A 21,759-nucleotide genomic window follows, 5' to 3' on the forward strand; every position below is an offset into this window, starting at 1 on the left:
CTGAACCAGGAGCTTTGCGGAAGAGCGCTTTGCCCCATGCAGAGATGGACTGCATGCGCCGGAATTCGGGAGTCGGAAGGCCTCGTGGTGGCTTGTGATAAGGGTCCTTGCGCATGTTCTAAGCCACATCCGGCTCGCCGGCCTCGGCCGCCTCTTCAAAGGAATGTCCATTACTCGATAGTGTGTCCATTTTTACTCGATCAAAACTCCTGACTGGCACCTTGCTATATGTCTGTCTCTCCTCTTCTTCAGTTTCCGCTCATATAGCGTAAAGCCGACGTAACAGTTTCGCTCTGCTCCGGTAAAAGTTTCAGGTCCTGCGCACAGGAATTCCGCGGCTTGCGCACGCAAGGAGCAGGCGGGAATAGGGTGATTGAAGAACGCACATCCAGCGGTAGCGGTGACCAATGGACGGTCTGAAGTGGCTCAAAGGCTCATCGAGGGAAAACCAGGCAAGCAAAGGCGAGGGCAATGGAATGATGTTCACTTTTGAAAGTTAGAATCACACGGCCGGGTACTGCAGCTCACTGGAAGTTTCATCGAGATGGCAAAAGCCTGCGTCCAATTTCTCATCAACGTGCAACGGTAGACCTTCATATCTGGGCAGAGGGCATCGTGGAAGACGGAAAAAGATCGAGCTTGGAGGCGGAGAGGAAAGAACAAGAGGGTTTTGGAAATGGAAATGAGGAGGTACTTGTTGGATTTCGTGGTCACAGGATCAGAAAAGAACCATGGTCACGTGCCGTTTACCATGCGAGGAAGGCTGCACGTCTCTGGTCTCCCAACCTACAACTCTCTCAATTTTCCTCCTTCTGCTCTGTCAGCCAGGTCAAGCTACTTGATCAGATGAATTGCTAAACACCTCCCCGATCACTTTGACAGATGCTGTCCCCAGTTTCGCTCTCACCGATCCCAGATCTCGCCGCTCACAATTCAACCACGCTTAAGCAACTGGTCAGGTCTTGGATGCCATATCCCTTCCTCTTGGTCAGCCCCTTCAATGGGAGTGACCCATTTCGGACGATTGCTCGTATAAATCTCCACCTGAGGTTTGCTGGCGTGTAAAACCTCATCTCCGTCAACACCACCAATCATCACAGCCACGCCATCACTGATTCCGCTGCTCTTGCGGTACAACGTCGACCCACAGTTGTCGCAAAAGAAGCTGGTCATCTGGTTCCCAGTATCGACATCCAAGGTGAACGTCTTAAGGTTCCCTTTTACCACTCTCATCCCTGTGAGGGGTACCAGGATGTTGTTTGTATTCGTTGACCCTGAGAACTTCTTGCAATCGACACACCAGCAACGCATCTGAATGAGGGTCAGTACCTAAACTAACTGGAAAAGCATGGCAGACACACTCTCAAAAAGGGCTCAGCTTCCCAACGCAATCGGTTGGCACCGCAAAGGCAGCTTGATTCAAACATTGCTTTCTGCTCCTGCTTTTATCTTTCAATGCTATTTGCCTAGCTTTCAGCTTTCAATGCTTAGACGCACAGGACTTTATATACAATTTCGCATCTTTACTCTGCGATGGGTGAAGTGTTAATTCCATGATCGTGTCCATGCTGGCAATAGTTAGTCACAGAAGAACAGTCTCAGTCTTTCATTGTATCTCCTAAGTCCGCCTCTGGAGTGAGTATCGGGCTTCAGGCTGACGTTGGTAGAGCCCGAATGTCTAACCAGAGAAATGGTCTCAGAAGAGAACTAAACAAGGCAGTACTCCAGCATTTACAGGGGCCGAAACCCTATCCGAGTGGTTCAAACTCGTACTCGGCAGATCTTTACCCCAGCCTCTTACACGGGGTTATTAGGCGGCTCCGAGGCAGCTGGCATTGCAGGGAAATAAGGCTGACGACAACCACTTCATTCGGGGTCTGCCTGGGTCAACACTATGGGACGTCTGCTCATGTGTTGCATCTTTGCGTCAAGGCACCCCTTGCTTTGTCCAGGAAGAGGAACGTTGGCCATGTCCCAGTGACCAGAGCAAGGAACCAACGACCCCCTTTCCAATTCATCTATACTCCACCTTACCTTTCCTCCCTTCAAGCCCTCCAAAGTGCTGCTCCTTCCCACTCGCGCACATCAGCGGACATAAGCGGAATGAATGCTCACCGAAACTCACAGACGGGAGAAATCATTCTCCCGTCGTTTGGACACAACTTGGATGTGCGTTGATGGCGCCGACTCACGGCGAAGCCGACGCAGATGATCATGCCACGATGTCAAGATGCGTGTATAAGCTCCTGTTTGCCGGTTCCGTGCATCGCAGCATCTCAAGATGTGCGTGACGGATCGCAGGGTGAGAGAAGAGCCGGAGAGTACTGAGTTTTCAGAGCATCGTATGAGAGTCCTTCGAGAGCAGGCTCATCTTGACTTAGGTACGGTGTATCGCCGGTTATACGTCATCCGATCAATCAACGCCCTTGTCATTCCAGCATAATCTCTAGGCAAATACCGACCAAAAAGTTCCTGCCAAAGACCATCCTTCCGAAAGTTCTCTATCTCGATATCTTGCAGCAGCAAGTCAGTGTACAGCAGCCCGTCGAAGACAAGATCCGGACATCTCTCTCCTGCGCCTCCGCCAGCAGGAGGATGTCTCAGTCGACAGTACTCACTTTGCAGGATCGTTTGATACTCAATATCCTGATAAGTGATTGATGAAGGTTTCAGCTTCGGGATCTCACGCTGGAAGAATGCTGTTATCCACAAGGCCTGAGCTTGTGCCACCGTGGTGGCGTTGAGAGCAAGATGAGCGCCGATGAAAGCTATGTTACGTTGGTCGAGAAAAGCCTTTGCTGGTGGTATCATGAAACGGTACAGCCGGTACGGTCTGTGGGCCAAAGTCTTGCCGGAAACACTGACGGGGGCTGACGCCTCTGGCAGAACTCTCAGGGGCCCTGATCGAAGTTCCGGGACGGTTCTATAAATTTCCTCCTCTGCTTTTCTGACAAGATACTTGATCCCAGCGGTGTCTTGGCCCGGGAGCCCCAATTGCGCTGCCGCATTTGGTGGCATGAACCTGATCGGCGGGACCACTCTCCAGCCGGTACAACAGACGAAAGTGTCAGCAAGGAGGACTTCGCCGTTTGAGAGTTGTACCTTGTTACCCGCCAGAGACGTTATGTCGGCGACGTGGACAGTTATCCTTCCCTGCTTCACGAATTCGAACCAGTTCCTATCATAATTGTGGACGCCTAAGGAATTGCCCATCCAGAACATCGATGTCCAAGGCTTTAGTTTTCTCAGCTCAGGATGTGTGTGGTACCCATTTGCCGAGAGCACAGGATTTGAAAGTATCTTCCAGAACAGCCTTACCAGTTGTCGACCAAGCCACGTACGGTGCAACAATCTCCGAGCCAGGTTGAAACCGCTGCTTTCAGCCCAGATGCAGGGCTCAAAGAGTGTGAAGAATCTAGTGGTCGCCATTCTTTGAAGGGATAGCTTGAAAGGAGAGAACATGACAGGCCACACCCAGCTTGGACCGCCGCCTTCTGGTCTGATGACCATACTGACGTGCGCTCCCGAGGTCGCCGCGGAATAACAGACATCCCATGCCGATTTGTTAGCTCCGACTACCACGACCTCTTCTGATGTCCGGATATCTTGCGCTCGATCTCGTAGCTGGCGTGAATGAAAGAAGTTCCCTGTGAACTGTTCCCTGCCGGCATAGTTGGGCACGTATGGCTCAGACGTCAACCCAGTGGCCACAACAAGCCGCATAGCCCTCAGGGACGATGGTCCATCATTTCCAGTGTTTTCTCCACGCACCTGGAGCAGCCATTCGCCAGTTTCCTGGAGCTCTGCAGTCTCAACTTTCGTCTGGAGCCTCATCCGCGACACCAAGCCGAATTTCTCCGCAAATTGACACAAGTATTCATGCACGACGGCACCAGGGATATGTTGTCCTGCCTTAACACCAAACTTCTCGGGTGTCATTGGGAAGTCGCCGAATTCGTACGAGCCGATGATATTATTTGTCTTAAGGCCAGGGTACAAACGTTCTTTGGCCCATGTTCCGCCGATGGATTTGGCGGAGTCTATGATGAGCATGCTGGCGTCTGGACAGACCTCGGAATATGTCTTTGCCATTGCGAGGCCATGCCATCCTGCGAATATAGTTTGGATGAGCGTGACATTCCTCTGCAGATCGGGCGGTGCGAATCAAACTCACCTGCTCCCACAATGACCAGGTCGAAGCTCTCCATTACGACCGAGATTTGCTTGCTCCGGAAGCAATCAGTGTCCCAAAGCGTGTTTTCGTGATGTTTGTCGATCAAGTTCAATGTTCGACCTTCAAACCGAGCATATCACAACGTATCACCGCATGTTCCAGAATCAAAGGTCTCAGGGGGTAAATCTAGGTTTTGAACAACCTGTGTGCTTGTGCTCACTTCCAGAACTCACGGCAGTGATTGTCGGCACAGGACGATGCTTGGGATGCTTTTGCTCGGGATCTCTGCTAGTGGTTACGCAAATGAGTGAGCAGTGATCATGCGTAGCATTCTCAAGAGAAGAGAAAATGAACTGGTCTAGGTCCAGGTCCAAGTCTGATTCATCAGCAATTAAGTAACAGATTCAATCCTGTCCAGATCCTCTCGTGAAATAAGTCCCCCTTTGTACCGTGATCCGCCTGACGGGGCCCTATAGCCGACAGGCTGCCACGACCAAAAGGCGACCCGGAATGCGAGGGTGTGTTTCATTCGCACACCTTATCCTACATGTTCGTAGATGACTTCCACGCCCTGTCAAAGAAAAGCGAACGAAAGGGAGTACATACCACTAAGCCAAAGCGAGTGGGGAGGCGTGGCGTTCAATACTTGCGGTAGGTAGATGCGAATGCATTCGGGCCTCGTCCGTCTCCAAGTACACTCCGCACCGCTGCCGCTGCTGCGGTGTAAGGCGTGAAGGAGGCTTTGACAATTAACTCCTCAGACGCAGTGTGTCGAAGATAGTATGTCGTCGATGGTAAGTACGAGTACGTCCTGTAATAGCACAGATCCATTGTCCATATATGGCGAATCGGCAATCCAACTCGGCTTATCGCGCACCAATGCGGCACGCGGACGGGCATGTCCTACCGAATGCTTCTCCTCTTTCTCTCCTCCTCTCCGCTACGGGACTCCCTGGAGAAAAACGCTTGGGCTTACCTATTTACATAAGCCGGCCGCGAAGATAATAGCCGCTAATTCCACACGAGGGTCGTCGAGCTGCCTACGTGTGGGACCAGGTGAACTGATTTGCGGATTACGTACGTACGAAGCGCCTCATTCGTTCGTGCACTGTCTGTCTGACTGACTGACCAACGATCCGCGTTGAGGGGCGAGAAGACTGAAGTCAAAGGCTCGGCCATTAATTGGTAATACAGCACAGCACATCACCAAGTTATTGATCATCAACCATCTGGCTTGGAGGACAGGGCATCAGCAAGAAGGAACGGGGATCGAGCCTCTTTTTGGGTGAGAATTACGGGAAATAAACACTGGTCGCCAAGCCATATCGTGGCGGCTGCACAACCAAGTCTATCGACTATTTAAGAGTCGTTCAACGATCCTCTTCGTCCCCGAGGATAGTATTTCAAGCGTCTCGCTCGGATAAGCGGGGGGCGAACGAACGAGCGGCTCAAAAAAAGGAAGGGAGACTAGAGAGGAGGGAAGTAATTGCTTGATCGAAACGGCCGTTTTGTCTTTCTTTCTTTTCAAAGCCCAGACCCGCGGAACAGGACAAATAAAATGGCAGACGCCCCGGTCCTCGATCTCGAGGCATACCCTACCGCGAAGGAATTCGTATCGAAGTGCCACGAGTTCTTCAGGGAGGTCAAGAACTTGTATGCAGAGCCTCCCCCCCCCTCCCCGGAACATCTTGTCCCCTAGACCCCAATGGCGGACGCCTTTCACCTGTCAATTGTAGCCTCCCACCGGAATTTTTACTGACATGTCTCTGCTTGGCCCGTGCCAGAACACCAGGCAAAGACCTCGAAGCCCGGCTGAACCGCGAATACGGTCCGGGAACGCCCTTCTACGAGTCCTTCGCGCACTACATGCGCCAGGGCCTCAAAGAAGGCTGGGTGGCGCGCGATGAACTCGACGGGCCCAAGTACCGTCGCGGCCGCATCGCGCCGCCCACACCGGAGAGCAACTACATCTCAATCACCACGGTGTATATGGATTCAAAGGAGGTGTATCGGGGACAGTACCATCAGCATCCGTACGGGGAGATTAACTGCGTGATCTTGGTGGATGAGACGGCAGAGTTGATGGGCATGCAGGGGTGGCAGGGTGCAGGCTGGACGAGTCCAGGACCTGGGACGCACCATTATCCCGAAGTCAAAGGGGGCGCATTGGTGGCCTTGTTCTTTCTGCCCGCGGGGAGGATCAGTTACGAAGCAACGCCGGATATGCCGCAACCTGCATCTTTGTAGGACAGCTCTGCAAGCTCGGATGGGGCTCAATTCAAGTGTGACAAGATAGCCTGTTAGTAGGTGGTAGGACAGGTTAATGCCGACGCCGCCACTTGATTGTAGCCGGATGCATTGGTCGTGAGAACATGGACTGTCCACGAATAATCAATCAGCATTTTGATGCTTTGAAACGTTGAATATTGGGGGAGAAAATCCTGCATCTGGGGCAACTTACAGAATAGTCCGTTGCTGGCACAGGAGCATTGGGGTCGACTTGCTCCCACTGCAAAAGCCTCACCATCGTGGCAAGTATAGCTCCCAGTTGTGCATAAGCAAAAGTTTCGCCTACGCACCTATGTCGACCGGCGCCGAAGGGCAGATAAGGACTGTTCACTGCCTTTGAGGAGACAGCTCCGTACCCATAATCTATTGTATCATTGTCCTCGCCTTTCTCACCCTGTTGTTGCTGTTGTTGCTTCGGAGCCTCGTCGGGCTTGTCCCATCGATGCGGCTTCCATGCCATCGGGTCCGGAAAGAACTCCTCACATCGAGAAGGGACGCCGGGAGCGGCGAGCAAGATGTGGCCTGCGGGGACGACAACGTCTGTCTCGGGGATTTGCATCGGCTGCTTGACCTTGCGCATTATTGAATGTATCGGGCTGTGGAGACGGAGCGTTTCCTTGATGACGTTGTTATGCAGCGTGAGGTCCTGCAACGTGTCGTATGTTGGTGCTTGGCCACCGAGGACATTGAGCTGCTCTTGGTACAACTCTTGAATGAGTTGTGGGCGATGAGCTAGATGAAGCATGATCCAGGTTCCAGAGGCTGCGGTATTGTGCTGTCCACCCATGAGCAGGGCAATCATGAGGTTAGCTATCTCCTCGTCTGAGAGTCGAGTCCCGTCTTTGTAGCGGCCGTCCATGAGGGCCCAAAGCATGTCATGGCTGTCATCTTGATTCCCGTTCGACCGTCGCTTCTTAATAATGTCCATGTACAGGTTGGCCATCATCTTCTGCGCGCGATCTCGTCGCCGATTCACAGGTATGGGCAGCCACGGGAACATGAAGTTGACGGGGGCAAAGCCGTCGTCGAGATGGCGGTAGTAAGTGGCAAACGAAGAGTCAAAAGAGTTTCTGACCTCTTTTCCTTGGAGTGAACCAGCTGCGGCATACAGTGAAATCTCGGAGAGCACGGTAGATATATCGCATACCCCGCCCTCACCTCGGAAGGCAGCATTGGTATTGATATACTGCTCGGTTTCTTTGACAAATTGGGGAACGTATGCGCGCAAGTTTTGACTTGTAAAGCCCTCTTTTAACAACTGCAGAATCAATAGTGTAAGCAATGGAGGCATGCCAGAACGAGTTTCTTGCAGGGAAGCAGAGAGTCATTGGCCGTACTCTTTTTTGGTCCATGAACCTTGCATTGTCCACGTCGTAAACCACGCCGCGACCGAAGACCGGCACTGTTAAAGGCCCATATACTTCCTACAGGTTTGGTGAGCTTGGTATAGCTCTGATTGAGGGTCTGTTGCATGCTTACTTCAGCGTTGAGATCCTTCAGCTTCCCATTCAAGATGAAGTTGTTGCCTTTAGCCCCCAGGAACACTGTGACTTTCATCCCGAGCAGCCCGAAGGTGAAGAAGTCGCCATACTAGACACCGATTAGTGGGGGCAGCGTGTCGTTGGCGTCGAACAAGACTCAACACCAGTTCCCGCGAGCAGCGCACCTTTTCTCGGCATTTGAAGAAGAACCTGTATGGGTCTTGCCCATAGTCCACCGTACTGCCAATTAAGGGGAACCAATGCCATACCAGTGGTGGTCTGTGAGGATTACGGAAGAACAGTTGCTTGAGGATATTCGTGAGGATCGAGATCACAATCACCCAGACCAAGGAAGTCAGAATCTTCACAATGAGGGTCGACATGGTTGGGTCCCTCTATTGCCACCTGCTTCGGCCTTCTTCAGACTTGTTCGAGGCCGTAGTTGAGATCGTAGTTTGATTCATTGCCAGAAGACTCGGCGGTTGAGTTGGCGGTGAAGAGGACCGTGGCGGCAAAAGGGGTGATGAATCCACTCTGCTGTCCGAAGTAAGCCTAGTGGCTCCAAGCGCTAATCTTCGACGGACTGCGGCTGATGGGCTTGTAGCCATCCCCCGCCCCGCCCCGCTGAAAGCGGTTCAGCCTTGTCATGAGGCTGGTGAGGCAACCGGGGAAGATCCAATTTGGCCCTATAATTCATTCATGCTGCGTACAGTACAGCATAGTTGATGAGAGATTTATCCGCCACCAAGTTTAGCAGTTGGAAAAGCCACTGTCAAACTACGCGCCTACGTGTTCATCTTGAAGCATCTTTGCCAATGGCCGACGTCGAGTCTGCCCAAAGACATCTTCAAGTGAGAGAGAGAGAGGCAAAAAGGCGGTGGCCATTCAGCACTGGGTCAGAGACGAAACGCGAAACCAATGATCAAAGCAGCTCGGCAGTTGGAAGCGGCCTTCAACTTCGTGGTAGACGTTGTCGAGGAGCGGAAACAACATCGACCCTGCTGGTGCACGTCACAACAAGAAGCAGATCGGCGATTCAAGTTCTGACGATGACATTGGGGAAAGACGGTCGAGGCGGTTCCCTCTATAAGAACTCCGCAAGTTCATCTATGCTGCCTTGACCAAGAGGAGGAACTCACAACCATTGGGGAGGTCTCCAAAGGTCATCCAAGTCCTCGTGCTTTTGACTACTTATAAGTCTTCGGCCGGTTCCATGTGGCCGACCCAGAAATTTGTGTCGGCACAGCAAACGACTCCCTGTGGCGCGTCGTCCGCAAAAGGATTCCCTTTAATGTGGCTAAGCTGACATATCTGGTCGGGCTAGACTCCATAACGCCCTTTACATGCTCTTTCGCCACTCTCAAATCGGCCTCCGGAGACGACGTCCGAAACTTCTGACAGCCGCCAGTATGGCAGTGGGATGTGATCTTAGAATACAGGAAGTACAGTCCTCCTTGCCCTCTCAAAGCTTGAGCAGAAGCTAGGCTCATTAAGATTAAGATTGTTATAGTAGATAGTAGCCGGAGGAGAGAGCTCACCCTTGTAGACAGCCTGCGACGTCGATACTCTTGATCCACGCACAACTGCGTAACCCAGCAGAATGGACAGCCGTGGAAGTTCCAGCACGTGGCGGAAACATCACTGACCAGGCTGCTACCAACCATAGCTCTAAGTAAGAAGTTCTCTGCATGGTCTGGTAAACATTCTTGTCGCAGACGGGACATTCATGCGGATACGACAACCTGTTGCGGCAATTAGGATATTTGCTCACACCAGCATGAGAGGGCATCGAGATACGCACTGAGCTTCGCGAAAGGTACCATCTTTTTGTGTCCACGCCGTATCCAAATACCATATGCACACAGAGAACAAAGCAGCTGCCTTTTTAAATCGTATCTTTAGTGATGTCGGTTGTGGCCACGTTCTCTAGGGTTGAGAGTGGCTCCGTAGGATATGTCACCAGTCGATCCCAACCCATAGAAGCAAGAGACAGGACGTCTTTCACGGATCCAGACTCGAAAGGCGGTGATATGCACAGCGAGCAAGCAGTGCCTTACGGCGACTTTCTAGATCGGGGAGGAATATTGCCCGGACAAAAGTAGAGGCCTCAAGATGCTTTGCGAAGAGGAATATAGTTGGGACCGACCTGATGAACAGCGTGCTGATTTTTCTTTGAATTCTCAGACTCCTGCCCGCGCTAGCGACAGGAGGCGCCAAAGTTTGGTCCCCAATGGGAAGCGCAGCAACGTCCTGCGGATTCTCGTAGAAAGCGTCCCTTTCCCGGATTTTTTGGGCTGCTTTAGCCAAATAATCTTCGTTCGGCGCGTGGTCGACTACAAGGAATATATGTATCCAACCAAGGGTTAAGAGATCACCTTATAGCCTTTTCAAATTTCTCACATGGTCGGTGATATGGACGAGGAACCTTCCGACTTCCGATTGATGCTCTTAGCAATGTGGCTCTCGACTTTTCTTGTCTCCTCGGACAAAGATAGAGCTCGCCACAGTCTAGACGAACATGCAGAGCATTAACACCCAGTTTCGTAAGGTCCAGCCCAAAAATACCAGCGGGTCCGCTTATCAGGTGCAGAAATGCAGCCAAGGGGTGCTAATAGTCCTGTATGTCAACACCCTCTTTGAGTGGTAATAATGCCCAGTCGTGTAATATATTGCAAGCTCCAAGATTCTATTGATTTTCGTCGCTTTGTGTCCCCCTTCTCTGAGCTTCCATGGAGTTGGAATCACAATGCAAATCAGATGTCATTGTAGCCAGTCCTTACCAGAATAGTGGTTTTGAGTGACAAGAGTAAATTGAAAATGTGCTGCCCACCCACCTTAATTGATGTCGTTCTTTTGATCACCTCCGCCACTCTTGGAAATCATGTCCGAGCTTCCCTCCTCGGATCCAAAGAATTTGGCAGACCCCAGCTCTTTGATGATATTTTCCAACTCAACATTTCGCCCTAGTAGAGAAGGCTTGATTGTATTGGTCGTTGACAAGAAGCCGGACTTCCTGAGTGATGGACAATGCCAACCATTCAAATCTGCCCCCTTCACCACGTCTTCTGAAGAGTTCCAAATATCGCTCTTCCCAAATGTCGCGCTCGTCAGGTATCTTTTTCAGAATATTTCTCTCTAAGGCTTCCAGCTTTCGGTGGTATGTATTAAGGATCTTTCCAAAGGACTCGCCAGTGTGGACGGATAGGAGCTTGCGAATTCCGACGGGTTGATTCTTGCAGTGTTCAGGTGTCGAGGTTGATGGGCAGTCGGCTTCCCTCGCACAGAGGGGTGAAATCGTGTCCAGTAATGGTCAGAAATGCCTATATGAGACATTGATTATAATGTTGGCCATGTTTTCTTGGAAAAATAAGAGAAGACTCAGCGGACAGCAGCAGCCTCGAATGAGTGACTTTCTCGCACATCCCCCACCACGTCTTGGTGGCCCGCAGTAAGCTTGGCACAAAAATCATTGCCAAGATTTCATCTTGCCTGCGCTGCGTGTTTCTCCACTAGCACCCGCAAGCCGAGTTGTTCGAGATCCTACAGAATCTTTGTGCCTCTGCCTAAACAGACACATAACGGCAACATAGAACTGTACCGCGAGGGAGCTGTGAAGAGATTTGAGTTGACTGGGACTGCCAGCCATCATGACCGACGCCGACGAATTGGCCGTATATCTCACCGCCCTCTGCCACGGTTGGAAATCTTAACTGATTCGTTATAGGAACGGCTCAAAAGCCATGCACGGTCCTTTGACAGTCTATTGTCCCTCATCCCCGCAAAGCTCTATTATGGGGAGGATGTTAGCGTACGTACCGCGAAGATCATCATGTCTCAAAGCAGCCTCACTCATACTCAATGCAGGATCAATGGAAGAGGAAAAAACAAACTCCGGAGCAGAAACGGGCGGCAAAAATAGCCAAATTAGACCCTGACAATTGGAAAAGCGCAAAGGACATTATGGATGAAAGAGCAGCTGCTGCCGCGGTGAAGCGAAAGCGAGACACTGAAGAAGATGAGCCTGACACAAGCCCGACTATGCTCGAAGGTACCGAAATGGAACAGCCGAAGGCTATCCAGGATGCACAGGCCTCAAAATCTAAAAAGCGAAAGACCGACAGCAAAGATTCCGAGCAAACAATTGATGCCCAGAACACTGATGGCACATTAAAAGATAAAAGACGCCGGAAAGCAGAGGAAAGGGCCGAGAGAAGACAACGGAAAAGAGAGAGAAAAGAGAGGGCCAAGCAGAAGCTGGAACGACAAAAGGCTAAGAAAAAAGAAGCGGAACAACTAAACGCTCCTGAGAATAAAACCCCTAAAAAAGTGCAGAAGGAACTAAATCTCCAGGTTCCGGTTGATCTTGGGGCGGTCACTCAGCGGGACAGCTCCCCCTCCACGGCTTCTTCAGAAGATGGACCAGAAGAGGTCTTCTCCCCGCAGCACGAGTCTGGCACATCTTCGACATCATCTGTGCAGCCCACATTTGTCGACGAGACCATCAAACCTCCACATTTGGATCCGCGTCCAATGACTTTGCCATCGGCCAGCGACAACGTGGTGACCAAAACGCCCCGAGAAAGACTGCAAGAAGCAATATCCCAATTTCGTGCGGAACGCAAAGCTGACGGCGGCGATGGTCGTCCGCCGAAGAACCGACAAGAGCTGCTAGAGCAACGACGTCGGAAGGAAGAGGCGAAAAAGGCAGCCAAGAAGGAACAAAAACGCCGAGAGAAGGAAGAAGAGGCTCGCCGTCAAGATGAGGAGATGGCGAGGCGTTTCTCACCTGGTGGTTCCGGCTCTCTGCTTGCGTCACCTCGCTCTCCCATGATCGGCGACAACAGTGGCTCTCCTCCAAACTCAACTTCTGCCAACAACTTCATGTTCGGCCGCATCGCGTTCGAAGATGGCACACATTTCGACCCTTCATCAGCCTCTGCCGTGGAAGAACACAAAAAGAAAGGCGTCCGTGACACTGCCACAGAACTGAAACTCGCAGAAGCCAAAAAAGCCCGTATGGCAGGTCTCGACGAAGAGAAGCGTCGCGATATTGAACAAAAGGATATGTGGCTAAATGCCAAACGGCGAGCTGGCGGCCAACATGTCCGGGACAACACTTCCCTTCTTAAAAAAGCATTGAAAAGGCAACAGGGCCAGAAAAAGAAGAGTGAGAGGGAGTGGAATGAGAGATTGGAAGGAGTGAAGAAGGCGCAAGACGCAAAACAGAAGAAAAGGGTAGAGAACTTGGCCAAGAGGAAGGAGGAGAAGCACTCGAAGCAAGGCAAAGTCAGGAGACCGGGCTTTGAGGGGAGTTTTAAGGGAAGGACAGGCGGGAAACGAAAATCGTGATCGGGAGGCTTAATGATATAGCGATGCGTAGTAATGAAGGCTGAAGCTGGCTCAAGATCTATTTTGCCATTCTAGAGTCTCGTTTCTCTTTGGCGCCCGAGCGCGATGACGGAAAACTTGTAAGCTTTCTTCCTGCAAGCTGCCAAAATACCCAGTTATCATCGCCTCTCTCCCCTGAGCTCTCTTGTCGCGTGGCAATTTTATATCGCCTGCCCACGCTAATACGCCGCCTTCTCCGACGCCAATATCTCCATGCACAAGAAGGACTGAATGTCCATTTCAACTTGTAGACACTTTAGGCCCTATAGGTCGTAAGATAGACACGGCCTGGGGTAAGCGCTCACCAGCTGAAACGGTACCTTGGTCAAAATCCATACGTCCTTTGTCGTCCTTCCCTGACGCATGGAGTGATCGTTGAAGTGCAGGTGTATCGAAGTATTTTCCGCGGCATCGGCACTATCGTCCTAGATGTCGTCACCGCCTGGTACCGAGCACGGCAGGCAGGCTGTAAATATCTGAGTCGAAATTTCGCATTTGCGGGTCTCACTATGGCCTCACTGTGCTGTACTAACCGGCGCTTCTGGCTCTTGCGGAACGGGGCGATTGAAGGCAATGCTAGCAAAACCCTCCGATGAAATGCTGTAACCTCGCAGATCGGTGAGACGTCTAAGCGCGTGCAAACGCGAGGAATGAGATCCTTCACCGCCCTCCTCCCCCTGGCTGCTCATCTCTACTTGTCTTGAAGGCATCTTCTCACGGTAGCTGCCTCGATGCGCTCAGATTGAGTCAGCGATGCGTCCTGGCAAGCAAGCAAAAACAACCCGAGGCCCGTGGGACAGTTGATCAGTGTTGTCTCGTTGCACGGCGATATCTCCATGACTGGGGTTGCACGGGCCGGAGGTAAGCAGAAAACCGCGGTGCTACACTGACATTGAACAGTTGAGAGGGCAGCAACAAACCAGTTAATAGGAGATGCTTACCCTTGGTGCTCTGTGAAAGGTAATGACCAAATCAGGGTGAGAGATGATGTGGTCGATTCGCCTGCCCAACTCGCCAGAAATGTTGTGGCGCGTCTGGTTGGACAGAAGTCAGCCTCCGAGAAGCTTGCCGAAACAAGTTTAGCCCCAGGGCTGAGGTCACGCCTCGCAGACTTGGGCTTTTCCTACCGACAGCTGAAGACATCCGCTCAGAATTCTTATGCGCTGCTTGTTAGGTTTGAAGCCATCCTGGTACTACCCACCGAACCACTGTGGGTGAGAGGCACGATCTATTCTTTGCTTTCTCGTTTCGAGTTACGGGCAAATAAGGCTCACCCGAAACATGTTGTATCAGATATCTAAGATATTCGTTCACCGGTCATCCCTATGCGAAAGCTAATATCTGTGTCGGTGACACCTGAATTAGGCTCTGTCTATGAAGAGTCTAATTACTTATTCCGCTGACCCCAAGCCGGTATGCACGCAGCCGGCTTCGGGGCTCAGGACACATGCAGGGTCGAATATCACCATCCCTTCGCACCTGGAAGTCCGCACAGAAGTACCGAAAAGTTCAAAGGTGCTGCCTTGCCTCGCGTCGAGTTGCCTGTTGCACTATCATCATCATAACGTGATCCAACTGGCAGAGAGGTGGTTATTCAGGACGGGATGGACACGCATGCCGACGGCCGAGAACGGGAGTCAGTCGTCCACCCCCTGGCTTCTATCCAGACACGACAACGCATTGATCCCTGTGACCGGTGAGGCTACTCAATGAAAGGGCTGAAATCTTTGGCCAACAGAGGCTTTGCTTGTTCCCATGTAGGGATGGCCGAGGCCACACAGGCAACCAAAGGTTAGCTATATTCAAACTTACTACCGTCTAACACCACAGGCTTATATATATATATATATATATCTGATCCTTCCTTCTCACCACATATGTCGTCGACCAGGCTTCGCGTATACATATCTTTAGCAGAATCACCAGAATCGCCTCCCAGAGCTGATACCATGGCCTCCCAAGCGCCAATGGGCATTAGCCAGATGAGCTACAAAGTAGCTGGCACGCTGATCGGATCCTACAAAATCCAAAGGGGTGACACATTCAGTGGTATTGCCTCTCGTGGGGGTTTCGATCTCAATGCCGTGCTGGCTGCCAACCCTGACGTCGAGGCCAATGACCCTGAAGTCGGACAAGTTATCAACTTGCCGATCAAAACATTGGGACTGGTGTTCAACCTCAGCGGCGTCGCGCGTATCCTCGGCATATCTGTTCAAGATCTTCGGCCCGACAATCCAGGTATTTCCTCCGAAATTTCTATCAACGAAGTCATCAAGGGTCCTGGCCCCTTCTCGGGAGGCGAGCAAGTCATGACTCAGCAACTCGCCGCAAGTCTCCCAGGTGGCAGCGGCGGTGGGAATGGAGGCGGCGGCTATGCCAATTACAGTGGACCCGCCTCAAGCTTCCCACACACTTCGCAGTGGGCCTCATATTCTGCGCTCTGGAACAGCAACTCCAAGTTAATGAATTATCATGACTCCGATGCCGAAATCGCCGACATCAAGACAGCTATCGAAACAATCGCTCGCGAATCCCGAGTCGACGTCCGCGTCGTCCTCTGCACCATAATGCAGGAGTCCGGTGGGAATGTACGTGTCCGCACCACGGTCTCGCCAGACGGTAGAGTTCGAAACCCGGGGATAATGCAATCTCACAACGGCGCGGAGTTCAATCCTCAGCATGCCGCGCAGAGTATATTGCAGATGGTCAGGGATGGAGTTGAGGGGACCAAGTCCGGAGATGGACTGAAGCAGTGTTTCCACCATCAGGGAAACTGGTACGCGGCGTTGAGAGAGTACAATTCGGGGAGGGTCAACGTGAATGATCTCAATGACGGGATGGGCGCGACGGGCAGTTATGTCAGGGATGTGGCGAACCGCTTGATGGGACACGTTTGGAACAATATGTAGAGTGTTGTACGGTACCAGCTATTCTCCTAGGGCTTGTAGGCGATGCGAAGGAGGACAGCCAGGAGGAAGCATAGACATGATGGTAGTTGGAGGTCACGTGGAGACGCACTCTTTTTCGCTAGGATTCCGCTTAAGCCGCGACTCAATCTTCTCGTTCCTTGCGTATCATGGCTCTTCCACCCAACTACCTCCTGGGTCTACACGAGCACCGAGGGATGTCCAAGATTCCAGAATGATGGATCTTGGGGCAGCCGAGTGCCATCTGTCCCCCGACTGCCGAGTTCGCGACACCCGGTCGACGATGGAGAAAGTTTTGCTCCCAGTGGCCACGAAGAGGGACATCGCCACTGTCATTTCAAGATGATTCCATGGAAATCTCATGATTCGCCGACAGCCGGTCTTGTCTTTTGACGACATCCGATCGTATCCACCCAGGAATGCCTCTAACCAACCTTTTCTCTGAGACAAGAGGAACAAGGTCGGGGATCAACACACTCTAGACCGAATGGGTTTGAAGCTGCCCTTCCAGAAATGGGGAAAACCATGCGCATTGCCATATCGCACTCCCCGACAGCCAAGGAAAATGGCATGACTACCGACCCGCAGACACCGACCGCCCTTCCGGTGCTGGGTGGAGGGAAGCCTTGTGTTCGATGGACTCTACTGTGTGCAAAACTTTGATACTAAAAGAGACAGGTGGGCGCGTTGAGCACGGCTGAGACAAAGAACAGGTCGATCGAACCGGCTGGATAGTGTTTGTTTACTCTTCGCACGACCACAAAGATGAAGTTATCTTCTCGTCTGCACAAACTTTCTCAGGCGATACTGGTTGACAAGTCACAGCAAAACGCCAGGAACCGGTTGGAAGAACTTACAGAAAAGACGACAAAGGCGATTCCCAACTACTACCTCGAACATGAACCATCCGCATCCGAATGGCTTGCATCGCTCGTGCCTACGAAAGAAGGCTCGTACCAATATCTTCACAGCCTCTTCCCTTCCATCGGCTGGGTACCTCGCTACAACTGGCGATGGTTATTGGCAGACTCCATAGCAGGACTTACAGTCGGCCTGGTGGTTGTGCCCCAAGCAATGGCATATGCCCTGCTCGCCACGTTAAGCCCGGACTTTGGCTTGTACACGTCCTTCGCGGGGGCCGCAACCTACTGGCTGTTTGGTACTTCCAAAGATATCGTCATTGGTGTATGTAGCAGCCGAAAGTGATTCTTGTGCCATTTCTCACATACGTCCCAGACAACCGCCGTCGGTTCACTCCTCGTTGGCAATGTGATTACTAGTATACAGGATTCGCACCCAGGAGTTTACACCAATGAAGAGATTGCAAAAACACTATCATTCATAACTGGGGCGATGCTCCTGGCAATTGGCCTGCTACGGCTCGGATGGGTAGTCGAAGTCATACCATACATCCCGATTTCTGCATTTATCACAGCTGCCAGCATAACGATCATGTCGACTCAATTTCCCGTCATGATGGGCATTCCTGGAATCAATACACGAGAAGAGCCGTACAAGGTAATTATCAACTCGCTGCGAAATCTTGGAAATACTCAGCTCGATGCTGCCATTGGCATTTCTTGTCTCATACTGCTGGACTTGATAAAGAGAATTTGTGCAAAAATGGAGGTTCGCCAACCTTCACGCCAACGCTTGTGGGCAACGATTTCGTGCTTGCGACTGTCATTTGCCATGTTGTTTTATACCTTCGTTAGCTGGCTGGTGAATCGCGGATTGCCAAAGGGCGAGAGTGAGTTTCGGATCGTGGGGAAGATACAGTCAGGTATGTCGCGGAAGGCTCGATTTCTTCGGAGATTTTGACTGAGTGGCTAGGTTTCAAACACGCAGGAGTCCCTAGGCTCGATGCCGAGCTAGTCCGACTTGTGATTCCACAGACTCCCATTATGATGGTCATCCTGGTGATCGAGCATATTGCGATTGCAAAGAATTTTGGCAAGCAATTTGGCTACCAGGTGATCCCATCCCAGGAGATCATGGCTCAAGGCACGGCAAATTTGTTGGGTCCTTTCCTGGGTGGCTATGCCTGTACTGGATCCTTCGGTGCCTCTGCCGTGCTCGCCAAAGCTGGGGTCAAGACTCCGCTTGCCGGCCTTTTCAGCGCCCTCATTCTCCTCCTAGCACTCTATGCGTTGACGGCCGTCTTTTACTACATCCCCAGAGCGGCGCTCGCTGGCCTAATAATTCACGCTGTGCTGAACTTGGTGGCGTCTCCAAAAACATGTTACAGGTATTGGCGAATTTCTCCCTTCGAATTCCTGATCTGGATCGTTGGGGTCGTCGTTGCCATATTTACCGGGCTGGAAACATCCATCTATACCACGATCGGTCTCTCGTTATTCCTCCTACTCGTTCGAATCGCTCGCACAAACGGACAATTCCTTGGACGGGTCCCAATTTGGCAGGTCGCGGTCGATCTCGGCGCTGACGGCGGCACACAAAACGAGAGACCTCAACAGAATCAGTCTGAGATAGAAGTTCGAGACGCCTATATCCCCATGGACCGGAAGGACGCTTCTAACCCGGAGGTAGTAGTTCAGTCACCTTATCCAGGAGTGTTTGTGTATCGCTTTCCCGAGGGCTTCAACTACCTCAATAAAACATTGCACCTGAATAATCTCACCGACTATATTCTAAAGCACACTCGGCGCACGACGAAAGAGGAGAATGTGAAATCCCACCAACTGCTGTGGTGCGAATCAAGAGCATCGCAAAATATAGACACAAGTTTACCGATCCTGCGAGCCATCGTTCTCGACTGCTCATCAGTGAACAATATCGATATCACGGGTGTCCAAGGATTGATCGACGCAAGGAATGCCTTGGACCGCCATGCGGCCCCGTCCTTGGTTGATTGGCACTTCGCGGCGCTGTGGAACCGATGGTCTCGACGAGCGCTTGCCACGGCAGGATTCGGCTATCCTGCGAAAAGAAGCCAGTTCGCACTAGGTAACTGGACCCCGGTATACTCTCTCACGAGCTCCTTCGCTGGGGCAGTGCCTGAAGACGCCTGCGCTGAGGCCAAAAGGAAGGAGCAACTGGCGAAGACAGATTGCGAGAGCAAAGTAGAAAGAGTGAAGTCCGCCGAAAACAACGAAGACAACCTTGAAGTGATCCTGAAGTGCGAGCAACGGGTTCGGTCACTGGGGGAAGATGGCAGAGCAGCACTCAAGAAAGCTGCGCCGCTCCGACCGGTTTTTGGCCTTGACCGGCCCTTCTTCCATATCGATCTTGGCCAAGCCGTGTCCGCCGCTGTTCGCTGCGCAAGAATGGGTGATTGATCGACAATGGACACTAGCAATTAAAGGGCGATACAGGCTCTCCAACTCATTTCTGTTACTCTCATTGCTTTCACTGGGTGGGATTCATAGACGTTATCAAAAATCATGCTTTCTTCCCGCTTGTTCGTTGGTTATTACACTACAGTCTTTGAAATGTTGAAAGACCAGTGATCCAGTTATCGAGGAAATGGCATCTCAAACACTTCAGGGTAGCACGCTCAGAAGAAAGTAAACAAAAGGAAAGGAAAAGAAAATGAATATTTCATACATCTGCTCGTCAACAACAGAACGCTCCAACCTCACCTCCCGAGTCCGAGAACTGGTTTCCTCCTTGATTCTCCACCGTCGGGGACCAATTCCAGGCAATACCTGTGCAGTCCCCGATCCTCAACCAGGCCTCTTGCTGGCCGCGTACCCCACCGAGAGCCGAGTAAAGGGGAAAAGAGGTCCGTTCCTATTGCTATTTCGAAGGAAACTTGGCTGGCAGTTGGCAAGGCAGAGGTGGGAATGCTGCGGCAATCGGGTTTGTAGAGGGAAAAAAATGGCCTGTGATCCCCGCTATGGAGTATTATTATACATATGCCACCATCCTAAGTGGCTAGCGGGGATGAAAACGCTCAAGAAGAACCCGATCCCATCGAGAAATATCGTCGTCGTATCTTGCTGTTGCGAGGTATATCCATTTCTCCATCATCTCGCAAATTCCTGAACGTGCAAGCACAAAGGTAAATCCGTCATATTCATCCATATCCTCATCCTTGTCCTCGACAAACAACAAACAAGTCACCCACAATGACCACCCTCGCCACCTCGCTAGCCTCAGGCCTCATCTTCGGGTCCGCCCTGACGCTCTCCAGCGTCGCCTCTCCACGCACAATCAAAGACCAATTCCGACTCGCGGACTTCCACATGCTGCTTACATTCCTGACTGCGTCGGCGTCCAGCGCGATAGTCATTGCACTGCACAATTCCAGACAACACGCCACCAATAACAAGAAACTGTCTGTGAAACCGGGCAGCACGTTTGGCTGGTTCGGGAGATATGACGGGAACGTGATTGGAGGAGCCCTGCTGGGTGTCGGCATGGCGCTCACGGGCGCGTGTCCCGGGACGATGCTCGTGCAGGCCGCGGCAGAGGTGGGCCGGAGCAGGCTGTTGATCTTCGGCGGGTTGGTCGCTGGGATCGCGTTCGTCAAGTGGAAGGAGGGGCGGATATCCCAGTCAACGACGACGCCGCCGAGTGGCAAGAACAGTAGCACGCTGATGGAGGCTACGGGGTGGTCGACGAAAGCGACGGTATTGACATACGAGGTTGCAATGCTGGCCATCATTGCCCTGGTCACCCTGTACACGCCGCGCGGCCACCACTACTTGCTCCATCCCGTCACGGGCGGGCTGCTGATCGGCCTGGGCCAAGCATCCTCGGTGGCGCTGACGAAGAAGCCAGTCGGCGTGAGCTCTGCGTATGAAGATTTCGGCAAACTGTTCTGGTGGTTGGCGGAGGGCAAAGCGACGCCCGGCCTGGAGAGCATCGTCTTCGTGGCGGGATTGGTCGCCGGCGCACGACTGACGATGCACCTTGTGCCCGCGACACTCGAAGCGCTGGCCGTCTCCTCGGCTGGAGATGTTTCCCTCCTCTCTGCCCTCGTGGGCGGCTTTGCCGTGATATTCGGGGCCAGGCTAGCCGGCGGATGCACGAGCGGGCACGGGATCAGCGGCATGTCTGCGATGGGGCTGAGTTCTTTTGTTACAGTGGCTTCGATGTTTGGGAGCGCCATTGCTACCGCCCTTCTAGTCTACTAGGCACTGGTCAACAGACATTAGGAAATGGGCCATGGACCCCGTTCCCAGCAGAAAGAACTGGCATTTAACAAGGCTACAGGCAGAAAGGGGGATCGACCAGGAGGTATGGCGTGATCCGCGCTAACGAGCACTAGCGGCTCTAGCGACAGTGATCTGGCCAACAGATTCGCTGCGTTTAGCTAGAGATGGGTATTTAATGCACGGATAACGCATGACGAGGCTTCTATAGACGTCGTTGAACTATTTTTCGTCTTTTCGGTGTATATCTGATGATTTTGACGTCGTTTTTCGAGCCCCAAGAGTCCAAGAACGCCCTGAGTATACCAAACTTTGGAGGTTTCAAGGGATAGGTCGATGGCGGAAGTAGTTCCGCAGGCGAAACAGCAGAATCGCACCCG

At 52.1% G+C, this 21,759-nt stretch overlaps 8 protein-coding genes across 8 annotated transcripts; 5 read left to right on the plus strand and 3 right to left on the minus strand.

Moving 5' to 3' along the window:
- Window positions 1-933: 933 nt before the first annotated feature.
- Z519_10148 (uncharacterized protein) lies at window positions 934-1,233 on the minus strand (the record flags this gene model as incomplete). The annotated part of the gene is made up of 1 exon (XM_016767866.1): window positions 934-1,233. The coding sequence occupies one exon, from the start codon at window positions 1,231-1,233 to the stop codon at window positions 934-936; it is 300 nt and encodes a 99-aa protein (XP_016615964.1).
- Window positions 1,234-2,367: 1,134 nt separating this feature from the next.
- Window positions 2,368-4,092, minus strand: Z519_10149 (uncharacterized protein; the record flags this gene model as incomplete). Its single annotated transcript, XM_016767867.1, has 1 exon — window positions 2,368-4,092. One exon carries the CDS (start codon window positions 4,090-4,092, stop codon window positions 2,368-2,370), a length of 1,725 nt encoding a protein of 574 aa, XP_016615965.1.
- Window positions 4,093-5,732: 1,640 nt separating this feature from the next.
- Window positions 5,733-6,421, plus strand: Z519_10150 (uncharacterized protein; the record flags this gene model as incomplete). Its single annotated transcript, XM_016767868.1, has 2 exons — window positions 5,733-5,827; window positions 5,959-6,421. The coding sequence occupies 2 exons, from the start codon at window positions 5,733-5,735 to the stop codon at window positions 6,419-6,421; spliced, it is 558 nt and encodes a 185-aa protein (XP_016615966.1).
- A 73-nt stretch (window positions 6,422-6,494) lies between these two features.
- Z519_10151 (uncharacterized protein) lies at window positions 6,495-8,327 on the minus strand (the record flags this gene model as incomplete). Its single annotated transcript, XM_016767869.1, has 5 exons — window positions 6,495-6,551; window positions 6,636-7,721; window positions 7,801-7,887; window positions 7,943-8,053; window positions 8,130-8,327. 5 exons carry the CDS (start codon window positions 8,325-8,327, stop codon window positions 6,495-6,497), a joined length of 1,539 nt encoding a protein of 512 aa, XP_016615967.1.
- Window positions 8,328-11,591: 3,264 nt separating this feature from the next.
- Window positions 11,592-13,293, plus strand: Z519_10152 (uncharacterized protein; the record flags this gene model as incomplete). The annotated part of the gene is made up of 3 exons (XM_016767870.1): window positions 11,592-11,615; window positions 11,669-11,752; window positions 11,809-13,293. 3 exons carry the CDS (start codon window positions 11,592-11,594, stop codon window positions 13,291-13,293), a joined length of 1,593 nt encoding a protein of 530 aa, XP_016615968.1.
- A 1,988-nt stretch (window positions 13,294-15,281) lies between these two features.
- On the plus strand, window positions 15,282-16,241 carry Z519_10153 (uncharacterized protein; the record flags this gene model as incomplete). The annotated part of the gene is made up of 1 exon (XM_016767871.1): window positions 15,282-16,241. The coding sequence occupies one exon, from the start codon at window positions 15,282-15,284 to the stop codon at window positions 16,239-16,241; it is 960 nt and encodes a 319-aa protein (XP_016615969.1).
- Window positions 16,242-17,024: 783 nt separating this feature from the next.
- On the plus strand, window positions 17,025-19,558 carry Z519_10154 (uncharacterized protein; the record flags this gene model as incomplete). The annotated part of the gene is made up of 3 exons (XM_016767872.1): window positions 17,025-17,444; window positions 17,496-18,042; window positions 18,093-19,558. 3 exons carry the CDS (start codon window positions 17,025-17,027, stop codon window positions 19,556-19,558), a joined length of 2,433 nt encoding a protein of 810 aa, XP_016615970.1.
- Window positions 19,559-20,350: 792 nt separating this feature from the next.
- On the plus strand, window positions 20,351-21,361 carry Z519_10155 (uncharacterized protein; the record flags this gene model as incomplete). Its single annotated transcript, XM_016767873.1, has 1 exon — window positions 20,351-21,361. The coding sequence occupies one exon, from the start codon at window positions 20,351-20,353 to the stop codon at window positions 21,359-21,361; it is 1,011 nt and encodes a 336-aa protein (XP_016615971.1).
- Between the last annotated feature and the right edge of the window lie 398 nt (window positions 21,362-21,759).

This window comes from Cladophialophora bantiana (assembly GCF_000835475.1).
Source record: "Cladophialophora bantiana CBS 173.52 unplaced genomic scaffold supercont1.17, whole genome shotgun sequence".
Taxonomy (NCBI): Eukaryota; Fungi; Ascomycota; class Eurotiomycetes; order Chaetothyriales; family Herpotrichiellaceae; genus Cladophialophora; species Cladophialophora bantiana.